At 46.5% G+C, this 24,429-nt stretch overlaps 1 protein-coding gene across 2 annotated transcripts in view; it reads left to right on the forward strand.

Annotated features, from left to right (window-relative positions):
- Window positions 1-24,429, forward strand: part of POLA1 (DNA polymerase alpha 1, catalytic subunit) — a 2,474,741-nt gene that overhangs the window by 13,627 nt on the left and 2,436,685 nt on the right. For both annotated transcript variants that reach the window (XM_069637299.1, XM_069637300.1), the window contains exon 2: window positions 21,204-21,319. In XM_069637299.1, coding sequence (XP_069493400.1) covers window positions 21,204-21,319 — 116 coding nt within the window. The remainder of the gene's footprint in view (window positions 1-21,203; window positions 21,320-24,429) is intronic.

Genomic DNA, 24,429 nt, shown 5'->3' on the forward strand with positions numbered 1-24,429 from the left:
TTAATTTTTTTTTATTTTTTTATATTTTTCAACCTAAACCATTTCTCGACGTGTGCAGCAATAGCAGTAAGAAGTTCACAACAAGATGTTATCCTGAATATAACTTATATTTGTCTAGAAGAATGATGTATAAAAGATGCTGTTAGTTGTAAATATGTGTTCAGGCACAATATAGGCATCTGTTGGCACTCCCGAGACATAAACCGGCACAAACCAGCTCTGACACGCCGGGGCTGACGTGCCTGAAAATGCGGGACAACTACAAAAAGCCTGGGAGTTGTAGGTCGAGCGCAATATACGAGTTGAATGTTACCAAAAAGCATAGAAAATACAATTTAGGTCGATTTGAAATGTAAGCAAGGCAAGAATACAATGCATCAAGAATTCAGTTTTTTTTACAAATCGAATTTGGGGAGCTATAAAATCAATGCTAAAATATTGTAAAATGAATAGAATGCAGTAACTAGCTGTGCAAATTGAAATAGCACGAACAATGAAATGTGCCATTAAATACTGGCTCAAACCAGCGCTTGCTTGCCTGACACAGCACTAAAAATGTACGAGAAGTACGACGAGCCTGGGAGTTGTAGTTCAAGCGCAATAGATAGTTAAATGAAAATACAATTTAGGTCGCTTTGAAATGTAAGCAAGGATGCCATATACTTTTACATTTTTTTAAAAATCTATTCTTGTCTGTTGGAGGCACAGGCCCCAGGATATCGACCAAACCTTGTCTGTGGTACTTCACTTTGCTCCATCGTTACCTGACAAGGCACCCCCAATCTCAAAGACCATCTCTCCTGTGTCCTCCACTTCCTCGAACAATTGCTCATCGGAAATGCCTCTTAACAATGAGGTCAGATCGATCTACAATACTGTGCGCCATTCGCCTCCTTACTCATGTGTGCCTGGTGCCAGAAAGAACCACCCTGTCCTTATTGACAACTACTGCTTCTAACAAAACGGTAACAATAGTCCCTGGCTCCATCTCCTGTGACTCAATAGGGCAAAACAAATTCAAGAGGCATACGCCATGTTTGATCTTCTATTTGCGGGACCCAACTCTCGACACTATCATCAACCCATACAGAGACAATGCTGAATGTACTGGCACCCCCCTGCTCGGCCTGTTAATGTAATATGTGGGGGGAAGCGCTGCTTCTCTCACCGGGTACAATCCTGGAGTCGAGCATACTATGCTGTCTTTCGAAAAAGCAATCAACATATTAAGCTTGCTTATGCAGTTCCTTCCCAAAGGATTCACCGGGGTATTCTTGCAGCATAATAAGAGGGCAGATGCAATTTGCTTCCCTACCTTGAAACGCAGATCCTAGGTGCAAGCAACCGACTGGACAGCTCCAGAAAACCCCTGTGTTGCCATCGTTTTGCCCGAAAGGGGAAACTCCCCTTTAATGCATTGACTTTTGTGGCCCCTGTGTCAACCATAAATGAAAATATCTGCTTACCTACTTTTACTCCTATCTCAGTTTCCTCTTTCAGATCAGTATCAACCGATAGAACTGGACACATGCGAGATCCCTGTGGGCTCGCTTATTCCTGGCACATATGAGCACCAGGAAGCGACAAAAGGATTTCCTTGAACACCCTTGTTCTGGTGTAGTGGGTGACTGTGCCGTGGGGTAGAGGGGTTTTTCTCCCAAGCCTGTAGCAGTGCCTGGGCTGACAGTCGATGGGGGTGCATAGCTCTGTGCTATTCAGCTCCCGGGTTCCGATCAACCTGGACTTGCTGCGATGGCACAGAGCTTTGGGCATATGGCAGGGTTGGGGGATTAATTTGTGGAGGATCTGCATTGAAATATTGTGGCTGGTTTCGACAGTCCCTTGCAATCTGTCCCATTTTCCCATCCCACACTGCACTTGATACATTCCTCCATAACCTCCTCCCTATCGGCTCATTAAACTGGGACCCCATCCCTCCAAACCTGCCAAATGTCCTTCCACCTGTGACAATTCTCCCTTACCCCATTGAAATCCTCTAATTGGTCTCGGTCCAGGTGCGTACCTGTCACTTCCATCCTTGCCCAATTCAGGCTCCCATTTGTCCCTGCTGTCCTGATTGTCCCTCTGTTGAGCTGGTTATCATCGCTCCTTCTAAACAGATCTTTGCCAGCTTTTTTTAACCAGCTTGGCCTCAGCCTTTTGTGCTTGCGCCATGCTTTCTTTCCTTCTGCTGCCTTTTACAAAAAGGCACTGTCGAGAAGGAGCTAAGTACCGCACCTCAACCATCTCACCTACAGCACACGTATGTTGGATGCCAGAGTGTGAGACCCGTGTGGTACCAGTGAAGATACCGATAGCTAGGAGAATCTGGGAAGCAAGGTTCCCATTGAGGAAAGCCTACCTGCATATGGGGCAATATGATGGCTATTTGAATGAAATCCCTGAAGAAACGGAGCGAATGAATGATGAAGAAGAATGGTGACGTAATATAGAACAAAGCTGACGTTTAGCGAAGAGATGCAGAGACTAGAGAGTGTGGATATTCTATAAGGCATCAAGAAAGTATTGAGATAAATGACATCTTGGAATCAAGATGAAGAAACATTTATGCTACAAAGGTAATGAAGATATCAAGCTATCTCATATGTGCACATGCAAAGAAACACAAGCAGATGTATTCTTAAAGGCTAGCTTTTTATAGTGAATAGAGTGCGGCATGCTCCAACATGAACATATATGTATATACTAGAGGCAGTAAAGGATTGATGTTCCCAATACGTACCAATAGCAGAGCTGAGCAAAAGAAGGAAGGCCACTTTTTCCATTTTCCAAGTGTGGTGCAGTTGGAAAACAAGTGAATTACAGGGGATAGCTCAGAAAGGTGAAGTTGGATGCGCCAAGAAGCCAAGGCCATATCAGACTGGGTTGAGCTGACAGTGGATGCACATCGTGTGAAAGAACGAAGCTCCTGTTCAGAAGGCATGGAAAAAAAAAGGTCAGAAGTCTATTAAAGAATAGCGTTTTAATGCACTGAAAGCTCAATTTCGTGGTTTTAGTCACGTGTGGAGAAGTTGGATGAGCGTGATGGTCACACCTGTGCATGAAGGCAGAGAGTGCCTTCACTCCCTTGAATTCCCCCGGAGCAAAGAACATGTTCAAGGCCAAGTTTAAAGACCTAATTGACAGTGGACCACTGAGGTGATGATGGCTGAATATGCTAATTGGTGGGAAGCTATGGTTAAGACTAGCTTATCTGCACCTGGACTCTCAGCCTGCGTATTGCTGACCTAGGTTGGGAAGGTACTGACGGAGGTTAGAAAGAAACAAATGTTAGAGGACCGTATGATTAAGGTCCTATAGTTATACAGCCAATTAAACGTTGTATATTTAGTGACCTTTTTAGTGACCTTTTAGGGAAGGGCTTAGTTGCCCTACCTGATAAGAAAAACGAGTATGGATCGTATACCTAGATGATCTTTGTAGAACCTATATGATATGGTATTTATAATGCACCTATACACAAGTGTATCAAGGCGCGACGAGGCAAGGGATGGGGAACAGAGGGAAGACTGACAACAACCTTACTAGGCCAGGTGTCGTTCAGATCAAGCAAGTGCATGGGAAGGGGGAAAGAGAAAAGTGCAGGTGGGAGGGGAAAGTGCAGTACATGGGATAATGGAATAAATAAAAAACGGCCAGCTGGTGGCAAGTGCAAGGTAAGTGCAGACATAAGTGCTGGTAGGGGGACTGTAGGGATACAGAAAAGTCCCCAGGTGCAGGGGTTGCCAGGGAGGCAGTGCAGGCCTGCAACTGGCAGGGCCTGGGCTCGAGATCAGAGGGGTGGCCCAGTAACTGGTGCATTCTCAGTATCAGCCAGGAACTCAGCAGGTGGTCACCACTAGGTTTTTGTAGTTTGCCATGTAGGATGACATTAGTAGTACGTAGGTTAAACGTCACCTATGACGATTTTTTTACTATGAGAATCTAATTTTTTAGTAAATGCTTTGAGAAGTCTCGAGAGAGATCGTGATTAGGGACGTCCTTTGATGTCCGTTATACTCCCTGTTTTAGATAATTGATATTAAAACAGTATCTTTTGGCAACTACCAGAGTTGTTTCTATTATTGATGTTTGAGTAAATTCTGCATCCACCGTCCATCTCTAAGGTATTGCTAACCCATCTTAAAAGGCTAGGATAAACCCCAGTTCAGCACAATGTCCGCTTGAATCTCCTGACAACTCTTGGCTTCTATTCCTACCACTTTATTCAGAGCATGCTGGACTTCTGTCGGGGGTGGGTGGGGGAGTTTATTTTTTTTGTTGCAAACTTTGAGTGCTTGACATTGCAACAAGAAAATAGAATTGGCAGTATAGAACAATGTGGTACGTCTCACATTTACAATCAAACCTCACTTCTTGAATTTGGGCTGAGCACAAAAAGTACGGATGTTGACTAAAGGCCAGACAGTAGTATTTGTATGGCTAATGGAGTGATGAAGAGCAAGAAGTTGCAGGCATGGCATCCGGCTCATCATGCAGCAGCTGTAGGTAACTTCGGAAGGGGGGCCGTATGTCCAACGGGTTTACATTAAGTCAGTTGCAGTGAAATCCATTGCTCCTCTTGGTCAGAGGCCCATGTGACGGCTTGCAGCCACAGATCCACAGAGGCACATGCGGCTGCAGCCCCAACAGTATACTTGGCACAGTGAGAAGCATGCATAGACCAGCCTGCTTGTGGAACTGTGAATGGAGCAAATAAAATGTGTGGAATAGGCAGACAAGGGGCTAGGCTCAACCACACAGTCAAACATTTTAGATAATACTTCACAGGCTGCCCCCCCCCCCACCAAAACTCCCGTAGTTTCGAGTAATCCCATACCATTTGAATATATCCTGCCCTGTCTGTATGGCATCTCGGACAGAGGGAAGAGCGACTTGGTGAGAAAATATTAAGCCTGGCAGGGGTGTAATGAAACCTGTGCAGCGGTTTGAATTGCATACGTTGAAATCTGGAGTTGAGTGACACAGTGCGAGTTTGTAGACACATTGTCTCCCAGAACTTCAGTAATGTCTGTAGCCCAGGATTCATGGAGCTTAGTGAGTGGTTTATTGGCTCTGCTTTGCAGCAGGTTATATATTATTGTTACCCGGCCATGAGCCAAGGTACCCTCTATAGCCAAGCAGAGGCTTGTCTGGGGGTTGTGAGGGAAATTCCGTCCACATACCTCGGATTGCGTGATGCAGGCTGGCTTAGTGCAGCCAGCTAAAGGGTAGCTTCTGCAGGGGCCCAGCAGGTCGCACCACTCAACAAAGGATCTCATGTCATAGACATTCCCTAATGTGGCATAACCCTCCTGCGCCCATTTGTCTTCAGTTCCTTTACTTATTTTGGGGATTGTCAGGAGACAAATCCACAGGGGCAGGCTACCATTGAATGGGTGGGGGTTTTCCACTAATTCCCATATCTTGCCCCACGTAAGTGCCGTGGCACCGGTGTGGTCGGCATCACTGGAAGCCTTCCATTATGGTGGCAGAATCGGTGACCGCATATCACGCGTATCAGCAGCGAGCCGCTCGATCTTAACATGCGGGAGAGGGGGGGGCTGTCACTGAACAGGTAAGTGCCACTCTCCCTGCAATAGCGAGAGGAAGTTTCGCTCAGCTTTTGCAAGAGCTGGAGCAAGAATTTGCCATAGTTTCGTGCATATAGAGAGGCCCGCTGTCGTTTTACATAACACCCAGGTATTTAATCTCCTGGGGTGACCAGGTGTATCCCTTGAGGTCCCGGGGAGCCACAGTGGTGTCTGTTAAAGGCAATAGCTCAGATTTAGCACAGTTTAGCTTCATGCCAGATAGGGTGCCAAAGGCAAGGATGTCTTGCAGAATAGGGGCTGGATGCAGCTCTGGGTCACACACAGACAGCAATGTTTCATCTGCATATAGCAAGATGATCTCTGGGGTGCCCAAGAGCCTGATCCGTCTATGCGAGTGTCTATGACGGATCAGGTCAGCTTGGGGTTCCATCACAATGGCAAATATCAAGGAAGAGAACGGACTGCCCTTTCTAGTCCCCCTGCACATAGGGATAGGAGCCGAGAGTCGCACATTTGTGCTGACCCTGGCCACAGGGAGCATCTAAACAAACGTACCCAAGAGGTGAAGCGAGAACCGAAGTTGCATTTCTTAAGCACCGCCCACAGAAATTACCAGGACACAGTCAAAGGCCTTCTGGATATATCGAGTGTAGCCGCGACCGCCTGTGCACCAGGGTCTATCTGGGCCAGGATATTGACTCGAGTTCAACGCTGCGGATTGGCCAGGATCAAAGCCGACTGATCAGTGTCATGTACGGGGCAAGTCGGAGGGCTAGTACTCTAGCAAATATTTTCACATCTGAATTGGTCAATGAGGGGGGGGCCGGTAGGAGGTGCACTGTGCCTCTGGCTTATCAGGTTTAAGCAATACCATAATTACTGATGCCCGTAATGTAGGAGGAAGTGCCCCCAGTGCACATGATTCCTCCCGTAGGGCGACTAGTTGGGGAGCAAGGCAGGATTTGAAGTGTTTGTAAAATTCCATGGTCAGGCCATCGGGACCAGGAGCCTTACCGGAGGGGAGTGCCTCAATAGCCCGGGTTACCTGTCACTGGACAATCCAGTGCATCCCTAGCCTTATCGGACAGAACAGAGAGTGGCAGACCATCGAGGAACGACTCCACTTCGGGGGCAGACTCCACATTGGTGTAGAGTGCTGCATAGAAAGAGTGAAACCCACGGTTCGCCTCCCATTCCGAGTGGGCTAACACTCCAGACATATGCTGTACAAATATAATGTGGTGACTACCTCTCTTGCCGCATGACCCTGGCCAGCAGTCTTATCGGGTGTAGTGCGCGTGCGAAAAACGAGCTAAAACATGGTGCGATGCGTGTCCATTTTGGACATTCACTTCCATTTACTCTTAAAGCCTACATTTTTGTGGGCTCAGTAAGTAAACGTGCAATTTCTGCAGCGGAGGCAAGGTCACATAATGTCAGATGAACTAACTGTGGGGAATAGTTGTATTGTCCGTCGAAGGACGAGCCAGAAAGGGAGTTTGGAGCATTCTGCAGGTGCAGTGATAAGGGGTACTGGGAAAGCAGGCAAGGAAGAGAGGCTGGGGTTTTCCACTCTTGGCTCCTTATGCTTATTGTCTGCTCTTAGTCTGGTAACCTAGAGGGGTGGGGTTCCCCCCCATGGAACCGGACCCCCGGGTGATGCAAAGAGGGAGGACGCTCCGCTCCAGACCCTGTTAGTACGAGTGATCTCTCTGCCTACCTGCTTTGGGACTAAGCCGTGTCATGGTGGCCAAGATGAAGGTGTCTTCCGCTACCATTCTGTGATGCTATTTTTCGATTTTATTTTTTTATTTTTATTTTTTTATATAATGGACTATATATGTGTGTGTGTGATGTGTGAATAAAGTGCCTATAACGAGCCATTTTCTCTATAAACTATTGGTCAAGTGTGATTTCTTGCCGGAGTCCAATAACTTGTTTTATTGGAGTCTGAGGTCCCTCCACGTGGCCAAGGAAATGCAAACAACTTGGGCACCCCTTCCCCCCCCCCCCCCCCCTCCTCACCATACTTCCTTGCCAGTCCCGGACTGTCCAAGAGCTTCTGCTCTCCATCGGCATGTTTCCTGAACTTACCAAGCTAATTTTTAATTTGGCCGAGTGTGGCGCAACCGTAGCTGCCGCGTATTGCATTTCAAGTCGAATTAGAGTAGCTTTGCTGTCTTGAATAATCCCGGCGTATTGCTTTATGAAACCCGGATTTCTTAGCCAGGGCCATGCCACGGATAAAAGCCTTGAAGACATCCCATAGGGTTGCATGAGAACTGACTGAGCCAGTGTTGAATTCAAAGTACTCCTCAACACATTTCCCCATCTCAGCTGCAAACACCGGATCAGCCAGTGCCAGTAGCTTGAGCCTCCATGGACGTCTCGCCTCTCCAGCCGCCCCCATTGTGAGTGTCAATGCGGCTGGTGAGGGTGTTGGATGTCAGCCACATGTCTATACATGTGAGAGTTGTGCACGGTAGAGTAAAAGGAATACATATGGGTAGACTGGTGTAGCAGTCTCCAGGCCTCTACCATCCCTAGTCTAGTTTGGCCTTCTATTATTGCACGGGAATCTCTAGACAGTTGTCAGACTTTACTCCCAGATCTGTGGAGGCTGGTAATTATGCTGTTAAAAACTCGGCCCCACAGAATGGGCACCGAGAGGTGGTATGCCAGTAGGTCTGTAATCTGAGAATACAATTTTGGATTGTCATTGTTTGGTCAATGTATGCTCATCGGCACTATTTCCTGGCCCATGAGCACTCCCGTCTGTCAGAACATACAGGCGCAGTGGGTCAATATTTGAAGACTTGTGTACATATGGTATTGTTTCATGAATGAGGGTCATGACTCCCCGACACTGAGTGGAATAGGCCGTATAATAGCGCTGTGTGCCCTATATCTTATCAAATTTGCCAGTGCGTGTCTTTCCTGCAGGAATAAAATGCGGGCCTTATGCCGTCAATATATAATTGAAGCTTACACATTTTCACAGGATTGCCCAATCCCTGCACATTCCAGCTCATGCAGCACAATGTCTTGTCCACCATCTAGTCTGCGCACAAAGTAGATCGTGAGCCCAGAATGAGCAGAAAGAGTACTTCACTAGGCCAATCCAAGAGGGATACTGTCATCCCGTAAACATTACCCACATGTCGAGCACTTTTTGTTTTAACTCCCCTTAATACCCTAACCCACTCCTCTCCCAATCAGAGGGATGAATACCCCACTCCCAAAAACCCAACAATCTTTGCAGCTTTGCATTGGGGGCTGCATGCCGACTGCAGCCCGGCCTACAGCACAACAGAACGTTGCATATCTAAGACAAATTATTAGTGTATCCTGCAAGTAACCAGGAACTAAGTAACAGCGGAGAGTCCTGACAGGTAGACTTACACAAGTGTTAAAGATGCAATGTGTACAGAACCAGTTTCACAACAGGGACAAGCCAATGAGACAAGTGAGCATGCTTGGAGTGGGGATCATCCAGGTAAATGGTCATCCAGAAATGTCATGGCCTCCTCGGGTATTGTGAAGAAATATACCTTCTGAGCATGTTTGATCCTGAACATGGTCAGGTACAGCATAGCGTATTTGATCCCCAGCTCTCGAATCCTCTTTCTTTGCAGCCCGAAAGGATTTCTGCTTGTGTTGTACTGCAATCGGGATACAGGTGGATCCTGCTGGAGCCCAGCATTAGCTCCCCCTTGACAGCCCTCGGCAGCACGTCCCTGCCTTGATAGTTAAGGGCCCAGGCGATTATTGGGTGGGGAGGGGCCCCTGGTTTAGGTTTGGGGGCCAACGAGTGGTGAGCCGGCTCTATTGCAAACTGCTGTGAGAGTTGAGGGCCATCCAGCAAGGATAAGAGTATATTCAATAAAATCTTCCGTAGGGCCGTCCATATTGTTTTCTAGAACACCAATGATGCATAAATTGTTGCGCCTCAGGCGCGACTATAGGTCTTAATTTTTCTTACTGACGGACTGCAGCTGCCAAGTGAGTGAGGTAATGTCAGCCCTTAGACCCGTGATGTCATCTTCCGTTGTCACCCCTCGAGCCTCCACCTCGGTGATGACATGTCTGTTTTTTTCATACAAGACTTTATAGCACTGATTGTGCCACTCATGTCATAGAGCTTGGAGTTTAAGACTGCGAAACCTTCCTGCATATAGTCCATCATTCGCTGGAGTTCACTGCGCTCCTCTGGCACCAAAGGTTCACTGCTGTCATCCTCGGCACCTCCCTGGATTTTAGGTTTGCCCTGAGTGTATATATTGAGTTCTTTCCTGCCCCCCCTCCCATGGTCATGTTGATGGAGCAATGCAGCAGGAGTCGTCACAGGGAGTGTGCAGAGGGTCGCTCTGTTAGAGGGGCACTGACTGGGCTTACCGTGCCCCTGTAGATGCGGCCCACCGTAGTGGCAGGGGTCAAGTTCAGGTTTCAGCGGATCGTGCAAGGGGGGGATTGATATGAGAGTCTCCAGGAGTCCCTATCTCCACCAGCACCTCCGGGAGTAGACCGCAATTCAGGGGGGGGGGGGGCAAAGAACATGGAAGGGGCCAAGAGAGGTTGTTGATGCAGGCCTCCAACCACAGCAGTTTGAGCATCGCCAGAGCAAGTGGACAGGGGTGGCAGCTAGGTCATATGCAGCTGCGCACCACAACAGCCCACAGCTAGTGGTACAATATTGCACAGGCCAAGGGCCACAGAAAGCCCAGCGAGGTAGTGGCCGTGCGCGCCCTCCCCAGTCACTACCAGAGAGTACTCAGTGGGCCCCTTAATTTGTGTGTGCAGTTGGTGTGATATCTGAGACAGGGCAGGTCTGGGTTGGGGTAGTCAAGCAAACATACTGCCAGCATGGAGGACAGGGGGCTGCTACTCCGCAGCATGCACTCACCACAGGTAATGGTCCTAGGGCTGCGCACAGGCGTCGCAGGATCATCGAGTAGGTCCCCACCAGAGCCAGGCAGCAGGACAAGCTGGAGAGTCCCGAGCAAGGGGCCGTCTGACTGCAGCACCAGTTAAGTGTTCCTGATCCCAGCTGAATGGCAACCTCCGTCGGAAGAGGAGCGGTACAGAGCACCCACCGTATAAGGCAGTGGGGGCTGGCGAGCAGTGTCGTAAGTGGAGGGTGGGCAATGTGGGCCTCCCCGCAGTGACGGCGAAGCGCCAGCAGCTTCAGGGGCACAGAAGCGGTTAGGGACGCTCCACGGGTTCCAAACTTCACTAGACGATGGTTTATTAGTTCTGCCATCTGATTTCACTGTTTTAATCGTAGTATGCATGCCTGGGCCAAGGGATGTCGTACAGAGGACCCGGGCTGCTGAGCCTCCAAATCAAGTGGCCATCTTCGTCACTCACAACAGTGCCCAGTCACCCTCTCGACCCCCCCGGGAGTCCCATTTTTTTAATATGTGGTAAATGATAGCCACATTCTTGTCCCATGCTTCGCCCTCCACATTTCTTGAATGAATTGTATATGGGGGCAGGATCCTCATCTAGCTTAATCGTTTTTGCCAAAATAAGTTTATCGTCCGTATTTGGAGTAAATCATTCTCAGTGCCCCCAAACTTGTGCCATATAATTATTAAAGACCGCTCCCTCATGAGTGTTGGTGTTCAATTGAACCCTGGATATCATGCTTTTTATCCAGAACTCATCGACCTATTTCCCTATCAAGGCCGTGACAAGGCTTTTCATGTTCCCAGTTTCTAATCGCTAACATGATACCAGCTGTTTGTTTTTCCAAAGCATAAATCCACTTCCCCGCCCCTGCAGTGATGGAAGGAAGCGTCTTCATTAGCTTTTCTGGTCCATGTGTGACCACCCAACATAATATGCCTTCCTCTGACCCTTTTGGAGTAGTGGGAATTGACTTGCCCCATCCTTTACTCTGGCTTTCCCCCCCATCTGTCCTTGGCCTTTCCATACAGTCATGGGAGCTCCATGGTAGGCCCAATGGTGTGCTTTCCCTGGTTACTACTGGAGCTGGAGGCGCAAATATTACCTCTTGTCCTTCCTGCTCGTCATCTGTTTCACAGTCCTACTCTGTCCCTGTTACCACATTCCCTAATCTTTCTATGGGGATGGAAGATTATTTGGCACTCCCATAGCATGCTGCCTCTTTCTCCTCTTTCTGATTTTGTACCTGTGATGGCACATCTTTACTCTAGATCCACATTTACTCCCTTTATAACTGATCTATCTAACCTAATGAGGATCTAACCATGCCTCCATGTCCCTTCCTCAACATCCTTCATTTGCCTGTTCCCTTCTTCCTGTCATTCACTCCTGCTAAGTCGTAACAGTGCTACTTCATTCTCTGCTAACCTTACTGTTTGTTTCTGTTGCTCTTGTTTCTCAACTGCTATCCTCAATCTAACTTGTAATGATTGGGGTGGGGGGGTACCTACTCCCTTCATCGCTTCTACCGCTTAACAGTTCTCCCTCGCTCTTGTTCCTCCATCTCCATTTTCGATGCTGGTCTAACCATGGAATAGACTTTTCTTGTTCCACCTTCCACTCAAGACCATCAAACATTTACTAAAGGTGTTATCCATCTGCTCTCCATCATGCCATCTTTTGAAAATTTGAGCCAAGTTGCCACCCCTGACATATATTGGTTGGTATATACATCTGCGGGCAACACAGGATAGCACGTATATAGGTGCGGGGCGAAACAAATTCCTACACCCTTTCTCGTCCCTTCCTCAATCGTCATTTTATGGACCTTCTCATACAACCTCCATAACGCCAAGATGTTTAATCTATTCTCCAATTTCCAAACTTTACATTTAGTTACTAGGAAGGTATGGAACTTTTCCAACATATATCCCCTATCGTAAGACACTTCTTTAGCCCAAGAAGTAAGCATTTTGCATTTTGTTTCCCCTCAACCATTTTTTATGGTATTTCTTGTATCTGGGGAGCACCTGACAAAGATTCAATGGAGTCTCCATACTCCTAACAATTGAACTCACATTTTCAAAAATCATGACATAAACCCCAAGAACCAAACCTGCAGCACAAAAAAAATCCCTTTTCTAAACATGGAATTTCCTGCACTCCACTCACTGCCTCGGTACTTATACACTCCCCATGCATACACTAAAGACATCATATTATCAAAACACACGCCGGCCAAAATTCTCTTTACTTCTGAAATTTCTCCTTCACTCGAGGATAAAAGGAGCGCAATGTTTTCAACTACAACACCGCGGTATCTCTCTTCTTTATAGTACAACACTCTTGACTACAGTGATGTCTTTTCCTGACTATAGGACGATACCCTTCACTACTTCGACTAACCAAGAAAATGTGAGGTGATGGCTCTCTCCCCGCAAGGTTGTACTCCAAAAAGGTGTCTACAGGTGGACTTAACATAACATGCCACCTCACCCTAAAATGAAGGCTCCTGCCAACCAGACGAGCAAACTGAAGGGTATCAAGGCTATCCTTGCAATGGACGTGCAGCTGCGGGAGCCCACACCTCTAAAATAACAAATTAGGTCAAACGAACTTCCGACACAGAAAAATCCATCCACTTTCCCAAAACTCACTCTTCTAACCTACCTAGCCTCGCCTAACTCCACACACACACACACCTATCTTACCCCATCCAAGAACAAAAAACCTTAAACACCTCGTTTCTTCTCCCCGTTATCCTCTTTCTTTACCTGGCAAAGATGCACTCGCATGAAAGGGAACCCTGAAGTGCGCTGAAGTGGTGCGCCTTTAATCTGCCCTGGCCACAGTACCACACCTTCGGGGACCAGACAGGCATCTAACCAATGGATTCCCCCCTCAGCCGGACTCTGATCCCTCTTGCAATGTTGACCTACCTCAATTGTCACAATGTTAACGGGTGCATCACCGTTTCCCCCCTCCCCCCCTCAATTCGCAGGCATCACTCTATCGGGTTCACGTTTGCCATTTTAATACAGTTCAAAAGAAAGTAATTCTAGACCCCTTAGGTACTTCCTTTTACCCAAGTCCGGGTCTCATCCCCCAGTCAGGCTTTCCCTTAAGCCCCCCAAATCAGGCTTCTCACAGCTCTATCATCGCAGCGAATTCCTCCATGTGTCAAAGACCTTCGAGTGTACAAGGGGTTTTGCTGGACCCTTGCGTGCCTACCTTGACACTTCACTGCGGCCTCCTCTTAAGGTCTCTTAGTTTCAATCAAAACAAAAAGGCTCCAGTCAGAGTCCTTCGTGTGAGCGCCCACGCGACGCCGGACCACTCTGCATCTGGACCTTTTACTGGGGTGTCATTAAAGTTAATTTACACAAGTTCTTTGTTCAACAAGGCCACCGCCTGCAACATTGGGCCCAGCATAGTTCGATTTTACTATTGATCTTCTTCGACTCATCGGCTGTACTGAACTGTCAGTTTTATTGTCTGGTGAGTCAAGGACGGCACCACGTCGGTAAGCTCTTCCTCCTGCTTTGACCATCAGCGCAAGGAGCCCTTTGTGCCATTGCACCTGTCACACCGTACGCCAGCTGTACTCGCCGGTCTTATGATATCCCTTTCGGAGGCTTTGCGGGTTTGAGTTGAAAAGGGCAAGGGCCATTCCCTCTTCGTTGTCCTCCCGAGGTCTCGCCGCCTTATTTCTCCGTTTGAACTGCCGCCCCGTTGTAGCTGTTTCCTCATGCAGTCGGCCTTGCTCAAAGTGGACTCTCGAGCTCCACCTTTGATTTCTATGGGGAAGGGAAAGCGCCGTCAGTTGTGCGTACTTCTTGTCAAATGCCTGACCCTGGTGTTGGGACATGTCAGGTAAACGGCTCTGGTATTAGTCCGTTGTCTTTCACAGTGTAGGAAAGTCTTTGTGTTGGAAACGGGGAGATCAGGGGGGTGTAGCGTCTAAATATCCTATGTGGTACGATGGGGGGTGTGGGGGGAGGTGTTCTAGAGAAGGGAGTACTGCATTTCACCTGTCTGTCCCACTTCCACTCCCCGAGGACCCCCCCATCCAGGTAATCCTCCCACACTGGTCCACCCCCAAGAACTGGTATCCAATAGCAATGGCCGTGTCCTGGCTACCTGGATGACAGATCTTCCCCCTTCCCCTTCCCCCCCCCCCGGGGACTAGTGGGTGAGCACGGTCCCAACCCACACCGTGACAACTTAATTCACAATCCATGATCTATTGGTGCACCTTCGCTGCAAGCAACCCTTGCATCAGGTTATTTGTCCGACCCTTCAACCCAGCCCTACCAGGTGGCCGAAATCCATCAGTCATTCAATAACAGGCTGCCATGTACAGAGAGATGTAATCTCTGTTCCACAATAGCAGGCCATAAAACTGGCTTGGTCGGTATTGATCACAGCTCTCCCTCTCAGCCTTCAATCTTGTAAAACCAGTTTCCTGGCAATTCAAAGATTTACCTGCAGCAGATCCAAGCTTCACTGATTCACACAAACTCCCCACAATGTTTGGGCACACGGCACACAATCATTTATTCATAACATCCCCCTTAGGTCCCAACTATCCCAAAAAGCTTCTTGTGAATGTATGTTCATGGATGTGTGTGTTTTAGAATACTGTGTCGCCCTCATCACAATCTCCATTCACAACCTTCTGTCTTGCATGTTTAATCTTTTGCTTCCCATTAAGGCTGAGTGACACTCCATACATGTATATTGTATCTATATCCTATCAACGAAGTTGTCATTATATTGCTGCGTGCGTGAAAATTGAAAAATGTATCAGATGATCTAACCATAATTCTGGCAAATCCAGAGGGGAAGAGGTGCTGTTTTGCAACATCTGTTCGAGGAGGTGGGAATACTTTCAGGGCATAAAGGGGGGTGAGGGGGAAGAGAGCGGGCTGTGGCCTTCCTGATTAAAGAAGCCCCTTTGTTGTGCAATGGACTAGCTGATTGGAATTGTCAAGTGGGCAAGTCTGAGTGTAAAGTACTTGGGGATCTATCTTCTTCGTGACATGAAGAAACTTGTGGACTACAACATCTGTACATTGACCGAGGTGCTTCAAAGAGACATCCACAAATGGGAGTCTATGACCTTGACTGTCTGGGCAAAGGTGAATGCGATTTATAATTATGCTTTTGCCCAAAGTACTATATGTTATAAAGTCACTATCTTCGTGATTTTCAAAAAGTTGCTTATGCGTATTGATGGAATCTTTCAAGAATTCTTGTGGGGTACGTGAACGAGGCGAAAGATTCCACGTTACATTATGACACCTAATGTTCGGGAGGGAGGTTTTGGCTAACCAATACTTGAGAAATATCAGAGAAGATTTCTGCTGAAAATATCTGCCTACTACGTTGCAGGGGATAGGGGATTAGAGCCATTGTGGGTATCGATAGAAAGGGAAAGACTACTGCCTTACCGTCTAGGTAGTTTGTACTCATTCTGCAAAATGCCCAAGCTGTCAGCAAGGCTGCATGCTGTTGTCATTACGAACACTGCATTGACATGGTTGATTTTGGGGGTGTGGACAGAATTTATTTATGTATAGTGAGGCATCTATCTGGTATAAATTGGGGTTACAGATAGACAATAGGATGTTGAATTGGCACAGCTAGGCTAATGAAGGAATTATGAAGATTGGGGACATTTGGCAGGAAGGGGAAGGGAGAATGATTCCCTTTATGGGCCCTTTGGAGACATATGGCCTGAGTAAGAGGGAGCTTTGGAGATGCAGGGTTTTTGGAGAAATTGCTATTTGAAAGACAAAGGATTCTGAATGCGCCGATGATGATTGGGGGTGTGGGGTGGAGGGGGGGGAGTCCATGATCTGTGAACAAACCTGGGTTGAGGAGCTAGGTAGGCATAGATCAGTGAAGGAATTTGAGGGGCTATGGAAGGTGGCATTAGAGCCAAGATGGATTTAAATGTATGGTCTACTCGCCAGAGGATCTTGGGTCGCCTCTATTGGACTCCAGTACGAATTAATGAGTTGGGCATGAGGGATACTGATTTGTGTTGGGGCTGTTGACGGGAGAGAGGCGCATTACTGCATATGCTGTGGAATTGCACTAGAGAGGTTTTCTTTGGAAGGATGTGCTTGACAGACTAGATGCAATCTGGGGAGTCTCATCCCCAAGGACTTCGTCACCTGTGATACTCCTGTCACTCAAGGGTAGATTTGATATTACATGCAAGTCATCATGCTGCATTGACAAAGCACTTCTTGTGGCAACCAAATTCTGAGAGTGTGAAAAACAAGAAAGAAACCGCTTATAGAGGGTTGGTTAGGTTTGGTTATCAGATATGCAAACCTCTTTCAAATTTTGAAAAACCTATGCTTCAAAGACACAACTGGGAGGAACCCTATTTGGATTATGGGGGCACTTCAATGATATGTATGGATAAGTGTAAATTAGAGTGTTTAATGATTAAATATGTTAGTCTAGGTGGGGGTTGTGTATGGGGGGGTGTGTTTTGTTATTGTGATTTGTCCTGTTTTGTCTGTGGTTTGTGTATTATACCTTGTTGCCTTATATTGGGTTTAGTGTGAATAGTAGAATTTATAGATCTTAATTGCGTTGATTACCTTATAATCTGTGGTAAATTAGATAAAATGCATTCTGATTATCTTGATACTAAGATAAACTCTGAAACCAGTGTAATGGTTGAATATGCTGTTTTTTGTGAACATTTAAATAAAGAGATGGAAAAATGTAATCTTACACAACCCTAAAATTAACATTTATCACATTAACTACTATTTTATTGCCAATTTTCAACATCACTGTTGCCCCAGTCCTCGATATGGTGCGAGTAATTCAGTTTTCTCTTTACCCGTGGGACCAACCACCCCAACAGCACCAATGTCATAATGGTGACTCATTGTGACTGAGGAAAAGCCCACAGTGGGGGAGGAAGCAATACCAGCAGTTATGTGTGCAATAGCATGATTTATCAGCTTAAGCAAAGGAGCAGTAATTGGGCCTTGGGGACCGTAATGAATGGTTTTTCCACACTGCTGGAGGCTTTAGTACTATTAACACATCTGCTCTGTCTTCAGCCCAAGATTGCCATGGAAAGGATGTATGGCACGTGTGGGTGGGGAACATTACCTAGCCTCTTCTTAAATTCACTGAGGTAGGAGACATTGGAAATCCTGAACGAGGAAAGGTTACAGATTAGGGCCCCAGAACAGAGACTGATGAGGACAGCCAGGTGAGTGAAGGGCGTAGTTAGCAGCTGGAACGGAATGTTGAATTCCGTAGTCCCGATTCAGTAATAATGCTGCATTGCTTGGGCCATTGCCAGGTGGAAGTGCTCTTTGACCCAATTGAATTGGCCTGAGGGAAGTGGGGGCCTTTAACAAGGGCCAGGTGATGTTTTCCTATGTTGGTGTTGGCACCCTTTGTCAAACCCCCATGGTGCTAAGGGCATGGTCCTAGTAAAAAGTATACAAAAAAAACATGGGCTGCGGAGAGTGCATGGCCTGTTGAGTCAATATATTATAAAGAAAATATATGGCCACCAATGGGATGGAACGCAGGGCTTTGAGCAAAGCCTCTCTTCAATGACAAGCAGCGATGAGTTGTGTGGTCATTGAGGGGTGGGGGTCAGTGAAGAGGGAGCCGGGAGTGAGTGGCAAAGCTGTAGCAAGTCCAAACACAGCAGTCCGGTAGACACGGTAGCCAGCTTCATGGAATGCAGAATTCGATCAGTAGATAAAGCCTGTGTTCTTCATCGGCCGATTGGCTGCACAATGTTTGTTTATTTTATTTATTGTTCACTTATTAGGCGTTTATACAATCAGCAAAACTGTTTCAAAGCGCCCACAGGGCAAACGGGGTGGGGGCAGGGGAAGGTATTACAGCAAGGATAAATAATTGCATTAATAGTACAAAATATTGAGAATAAATGGAGAGAGAGATGAACCTACTATGCCTCGTGAATGTTCAGAACATGCAAGTGCGGGGGGGGGGAGATTAGGTGCATAGAAGCTCACGGTGAGTGCTAAGAGGAGAAGAATGTAAGTGCAAACCACCCATGGGTAGGGTGAGTCCAGTAAGTGCAGCAGAAGACAGCGGCTGGTATGAGCGATGTGGGGGAGGGAGGGTCAAGGCCCTGAGGACACAAGGACCCTGCACATCAGTCACACTGCTTTGAGATTAGCAGGGAAGAGAGGAGGAGAAGGAAGAGCTAAAAAGAAGGGTCTTGAGGTTTTTTTGGAACTAAATGTCCTGCTCAAGGCACAGAGGGAGAGGGAGGCTGTCCACAGGAGGGAGCCAGCCGAGGAAAGTGATCGCCCACCAGCTCTCTGTTTAGCAAAGCAATGTTCACTGTTTGCTGAATCAGGGCTTCAAATTTAATTATTTTATTGTGGGAGTACTTCGTATGTTTTTGAAATTTAGAATGAAATGTACTTTGTGGGGTTAAAAAAATGTACTCCTACTCCATTTTTTGGGCAAGTAAATTCTTCTTTTTTGTGCGATCTGTACTTCTTTTCACCAAGTAATGAATGAAAATAGTGTTTAAAAAAAAAATCCTAAAGGTCCTCTTCAAATAAGGCAGTAATAAGAATTCCTTCGAATGGCAATGTTATTCTGGCACCACTGTGATATCCTTTTAACTTGCACTTGATTTACTTTATCCCATTAATCATAATGGGTTTTTTGGATAGAAGAAGTGTTGTTCTTTGTGTTTTTTGTATATGCTGGTAGGATGCTTGACCTGTTTTTATTATTATTCTTTTTAGGTAGGGGGGGGAAACGGCATAAGCACGCTCTTCAATTCTTTGTAAATTGGGCTCCCAACAAAGTGCAGGTCGCAGAAAAAGTAATCCACTAACATCAACTTGCCACAATCCTCTCCTACCACTGCATTTTACAAGACTGTCATTGGTCCCTTCCTTTGTTTTCTATATTCAGCCCCACCCGCCTCCTGCTGAATAATCTCCTTCATTCAGTTTAATCTATAACCATCGAATTGTGTTTAACGTTTTCTCCATTCCCTTTGCTTGTGTAATATAAACATTACACTGCCTAAATGTTTGATTCAATATTCATTTCTCCTTGGCCCAAAAGCCTTCAGATCTTTTCAACACTGATATAAGGCACTTCAACATCAGCTAAATCGCAACCTATCTTGCGTTGCATTCTGTAAAGACTCTGACTAAAGCACCAGCATTCTGCACTTAGGCCTATTGCAACATCCTCTGCCACGTCTCCATTTGAAAAAATAATTATCCTTGCATTGCTAAACTTTCCTAAACTTGTGTCTCCACCTAACAGCAAGCAAACTGGCTTACTGTTTCATTTTCCATGTTGGTGTTTTATTATTCCAGTATTCATTCACATCCATGGCAATTTACTTAAGTCAACTTGCATAGTCTTTTCCTGCTACATCCCTGATGCCTGTGAGAAATTGCCATCTGGCATGGATTTAGGTGCTCTGGCTTTTTTATATTTATTAACTAATAGAATGATGTAGATAATTCAATCTAGCTCCCCCTTTTTTAGACACTCCATTCCTCTTTACATTAGCTCGTTGGCCTCTGAGATAATGACCTTGCTCTGTTAGCTTCATAACTTGCCCCCAGGCACTTTCAGGTGTCCGGGTACAGCCATACCTCCGCCCCACTGTAGGGTCTTTCCTTGGTTCACTTCTCTTCACTCTCTCTACTTCAGCTCTTGGTGCCCTGATCTCCTCTTATGGTTTCTCCTATCAATTCTTTTCTGACAACACTCAGATCTTCTCCTTTCCCTCCTTATCCGACAAGCTGTTGTCAAATATTTCTGTCTCTCCACCATTTAATATTGGTGCTCAACTCCACTATCCATTTCCCATCCAAACAGGCTATATCTTCTCGCTCTTCATCTCCAACTCTGCCACTGCAGCCAGACTCCTCCTCCTTGATATCGGATAAATCGTTCATCTTTTTCCTTTTTACTAAACTGCTTGGTCCTGTCTGGATCCGACTACTGTCCCAGTCTCCTCTATGCCCTTCCCAAGTTTATTTTTCACCTCTGGACAAAGTCCTCAACTTCGCGGCCTGCACACATTTCACCCTTTCCTGCTTTACCCCTACCTCCTCTACCCAGTGGCAGATTGGCTGGCTATCTATGGAACAAAGGGTTGGGTATAAACTTCTCATCTTCAAAACTATCCATGTACCCGCCTCACCCTACCTACCTGCTCATCTTTCTCCCTACTCTCCTCCTCGCTCGATGACCTTCTTGCCAGTTTTCAAGCCCACTGGGTGCTCTTGTTTTCTTTCTCCCCTACTCTGGAATGCTCTTCTCCTTCTCTGTGCTACTCCAGCTTTGCCACTATTTAAATCCAACTTCAAAGCTCTCCTTTCTGAAGAACCAATTTCCTAGCACTTTACACTACTGCATCACCCCGTTTTCGCCTCTCCCTACCCTTCATGGACAACTCTACAGCACTTTTCTGTCACTCCATCCTTAATTCAGCTCTTCTCCACCATCCGGTTCCTATGTGTTTCTGTGCTGTCCTAATCCCTGGTTTGTTTCCACCTTCGGCTGCAACATCTGGTCTTCAAGTCACATTCTCACCCTATTTTAAAGGGCCCATGTCCCCCGCTCTGTTATCAATGGTAAATTATGTAAGCATTTCTGTGCTAAAAATGCTTAGCTTTTCTTGGAATTTGTATAATTGTTTAAAACATGTCTTTTCTCTTTTGGCACTGTCAGATTCTGGTAACTTTGCAGCCTCTCGCTCCCGGCGAGAGAAGACCGATAAGAAGGGACGGAAAGATGCCCTAGAACGCTTGAAAAAGGCCAAAGCTGGTCAAAAGGTCAAATATGAGGTAGGTTGACCAGGCAGTTATATAACATTTATTGGACAATGGTGTTGGAGCGCAAGTGACGTTCATAACATTTTATGGCTACTTAATGGCTCTAGTGTCATGAATTGTTTGAAAAAAATGTGCGTTCTGTTTGTGCAGAAGCACCACTTACTGGACAAGGAATCAAAATGGACGTTTTATTGGTTGACCGTCTGATTTTTGCCATTCTTTTTAGTTTGAAATGTTCTTGGTTCCTGTTCATTGACTATGCATATAACTTATTCAATTTATGGGGATCCTGCGAGCTTGTGTATGAAACCTCTTTCCATAAAGGTTTTTGATTATGTTTACAATGCATCGAAGTTGAAATTAACATTCATACTTTCATGTATTTAGACAAAAGGGCCAGTCCCATTCCTCAGCATGCCTAATGAGACTTCCTCTGAAATATCTCTCCATACAGCTCATTGACAGTACAAACTGTGAGAAGGTGATGCACAATGGATGGAGCAGTGGGGGGGGGGGGTAGGGAGGGGCATTGCTTTCAAAGCTGGCAATTTTGATACATTCATTGGCATGCCTATAGGGCCCATGTGCCTCTAGTGTGCATTATTACTGTTGGCATATCTGGATAATTGTAGGCTGGAGCCTTTTGTACTCTAATTGAATGTAACCAATGCTGATCATGTTGGGTGCTTGTGTAAGAGTTTGGTGTCTTCAGAGGGATGCTCCTCTTCAAAATGGTATTGGCTCTGACTATCTGAAGAATGGCTGCTGGAGTTCTCTTTTTTAAACTTTTTTTATTTTACATTTATTTTTTAAAACCCAAAATCAACCTGAAGTCTCCCCTGTGCCCAACAATGGTAAGGATCTGCACCATTCTAACTGGTGGAGGCTGTCCAATCTTGGATTGCCTCCGGCCACTGCATCTGTCTAGAAACCGACACTTTGGCCAAGATGTGGACTGGGATTAGACGGTGCCCACATCCGGCCACAAACACACTACTGCTTTGCCAAAGAATACCAAGGCTTTGCCCAGGAAAGGGCTTGCCATGTATAGCAAATGCTGCCCTAAGTGGGCAGGTAGAAGGCCAAAAGTCAAGATTACCAAAGGATGGGGCAAAATCCGGTGGCATGGCCTTTTTAGAGTATATGGTTCTCTAAAAGGCAGAATGCTATAAAATACAAGTGATTCATAGACTATCCACTAGATCTGGAAAGGAGTGTACTCAATGTCAATGATGAACCATGCTTGAAATGGAAAACAATATTACATGTTTATCCATGTATCGCTAGTAAAGATCCGACTGATCCAGTGATTTGAAGCTTTTCTAGAGATTTGAAGATTTTTTCTTTACACAAGGTTTGGTTTATCTAGTCAATTGATTTTGGTTTTATACAAAGAGAATGGTCTAAAGTGATTTATAGATCATCCACTAGATCTGGACAAGAGAATACTCAATGTCATAAAACTGCTCAATTCATTTATTTTATTGTGCATTTGTTAGGCACTTATGCAACTGAGTTGTGTTCAAAGCGCCGCAAGGCTAAATGTGAAGGAAACGAGGGGGGAAAATACCAATGGCAAAAAACAGTAAAGTGCAGTCCTGGTCCTACTAGGCCTTGTGGTATTCGACGTGCAGTGCAGTGAGGAGAAGTGCAGGAGATGGTGGGAGTGGGGGGGGGGACAGATGAGTGGGCAAGTGCTGGCGGAGGGCCCAGGAGGGAAGTGCTGAGAGGAGCCAAGGAGGAGAACCTCAGGCTAAGTGTTAGTGCAGGCGACTCTCAAGGGTGAGGATGCAGAGCAGCCAAGCAGGGGCCCACAAGGACAGTGCAGTGCAGTGGGGGTGCTGGTATCGACTGGGGAAAAAGGGCTTCAAATCCTGTGAGATTCATGAGGATCAGGCCTCCAGTCACAGTGGCATTAGGGTGATTAGCAGGGAAGGCAAAGAGGAAAGGTGGTAACAGAGTTTTGAGCAGTTTCAGGAACTTGACGAGATTGGCTCAAGTCTTGAGGGGCAGGGAGGCTGTTCCAAAGGGACACGCCACCTGCAGAGAGGCCTGCCCCACTCTCTGCTTGGAGAAGCGTTTGACAGACTAAGAGTTGGGGTTGGAGGGGAGTGTTTAGGGAGGGAAAGTTGGAGATGTCTTGGTGCCAGGCCCCAGAAGGCCTTGTGGATGATGCAGATGGTCTTGGATTTGATACTTGCAGCCACCAAGAGTCATTGGAGAGATTTTAGGCTGGAGAGATACGGTCCCTGGGCTTGAGGCATCCCTATTCTGGATTAGCTGGAGGGGACGTAGGGAGGAAAGGGGGAGATTAAAAAAGAGGCTTTTGCAGTAGTCCAGCCTGTAGAGGACAAGAGCTCTGGAGACATTGAGCTTCTGGAGGAAGGTGATGAAAGCAGAATGCCTCTGAGGAAGTGGGACTTCTTAGTAAGGTCTATGATGTGAGGGATGAAGGAGAGAGTGGAATCGACCCGGAGGTTTTTAGACTCACTGGATGGTGGGGTAGAGGGCCCAAAGAGGGGGGCCAGAGGGTTGGAGGAAAAGAGGGTGCAGGTGTCCCAATCAGAAGGATCTCTGTCTACTTGGCATTAAAGCAGAGATTGTTAGCTGCACACCATGCCTGAATGGCAGACCAACTGTCAGGGATCAGAGATGAGGAAGAGTAGATAGTAGAGGGAAGTTTGAAGGAAAGCTGTGAGTCATCAGCATAACACTGGAAATCGGGTGAGCAGGAGGAAATCGGGTGAGCAAGAAGGGCAAGATAGATATTGAAGAGCCATGTTGATGGAATAAAGCCCTCTGGGAAGCCACAGGTAGACCGTCTGGTGACGGAGGAGAAAGGGCCCAATTGCAACTGAGAAAGGTGGTTAGTGAGGAAAGGGGTCAGCCAATCCAGTGCCCGGTCAGTGATGCTACGGGTGTCTGAGTCGTATTATGAGGACGGAGTGTTTGACCATGTCAAAGGCAGAGGAGAAATCAAGGAGAAAGAACACAGCGGGAGAGTTGGAGTCAAGATTTGTGACCATGTTATTTTATGTTATGTTATTTTGCACTTATATAGCGCCTTATATACCATTGGTATGGTCTGAAGGCGCTGGTAGGTTGAACGCCCTTGGGAGCTG

The sequence above is a fragment of the Ambystoma mexicanum genome, chromosome 7p, assembly GCF_040938575.1.
Source record: "Ambystoma mexicanum isolate Mex_15411 chromosome 7p, UKY_AmexF1_1, whole genome shotgun sequence".
In the NCBI taxonomy this organism is placed as follows: domain Eukaryota; kingdom Metazoa; phylum Chordata; class Amphibia; order Caudata; family Ambystomatidae; genus Ambystoma; species Ambystoma mexicanum.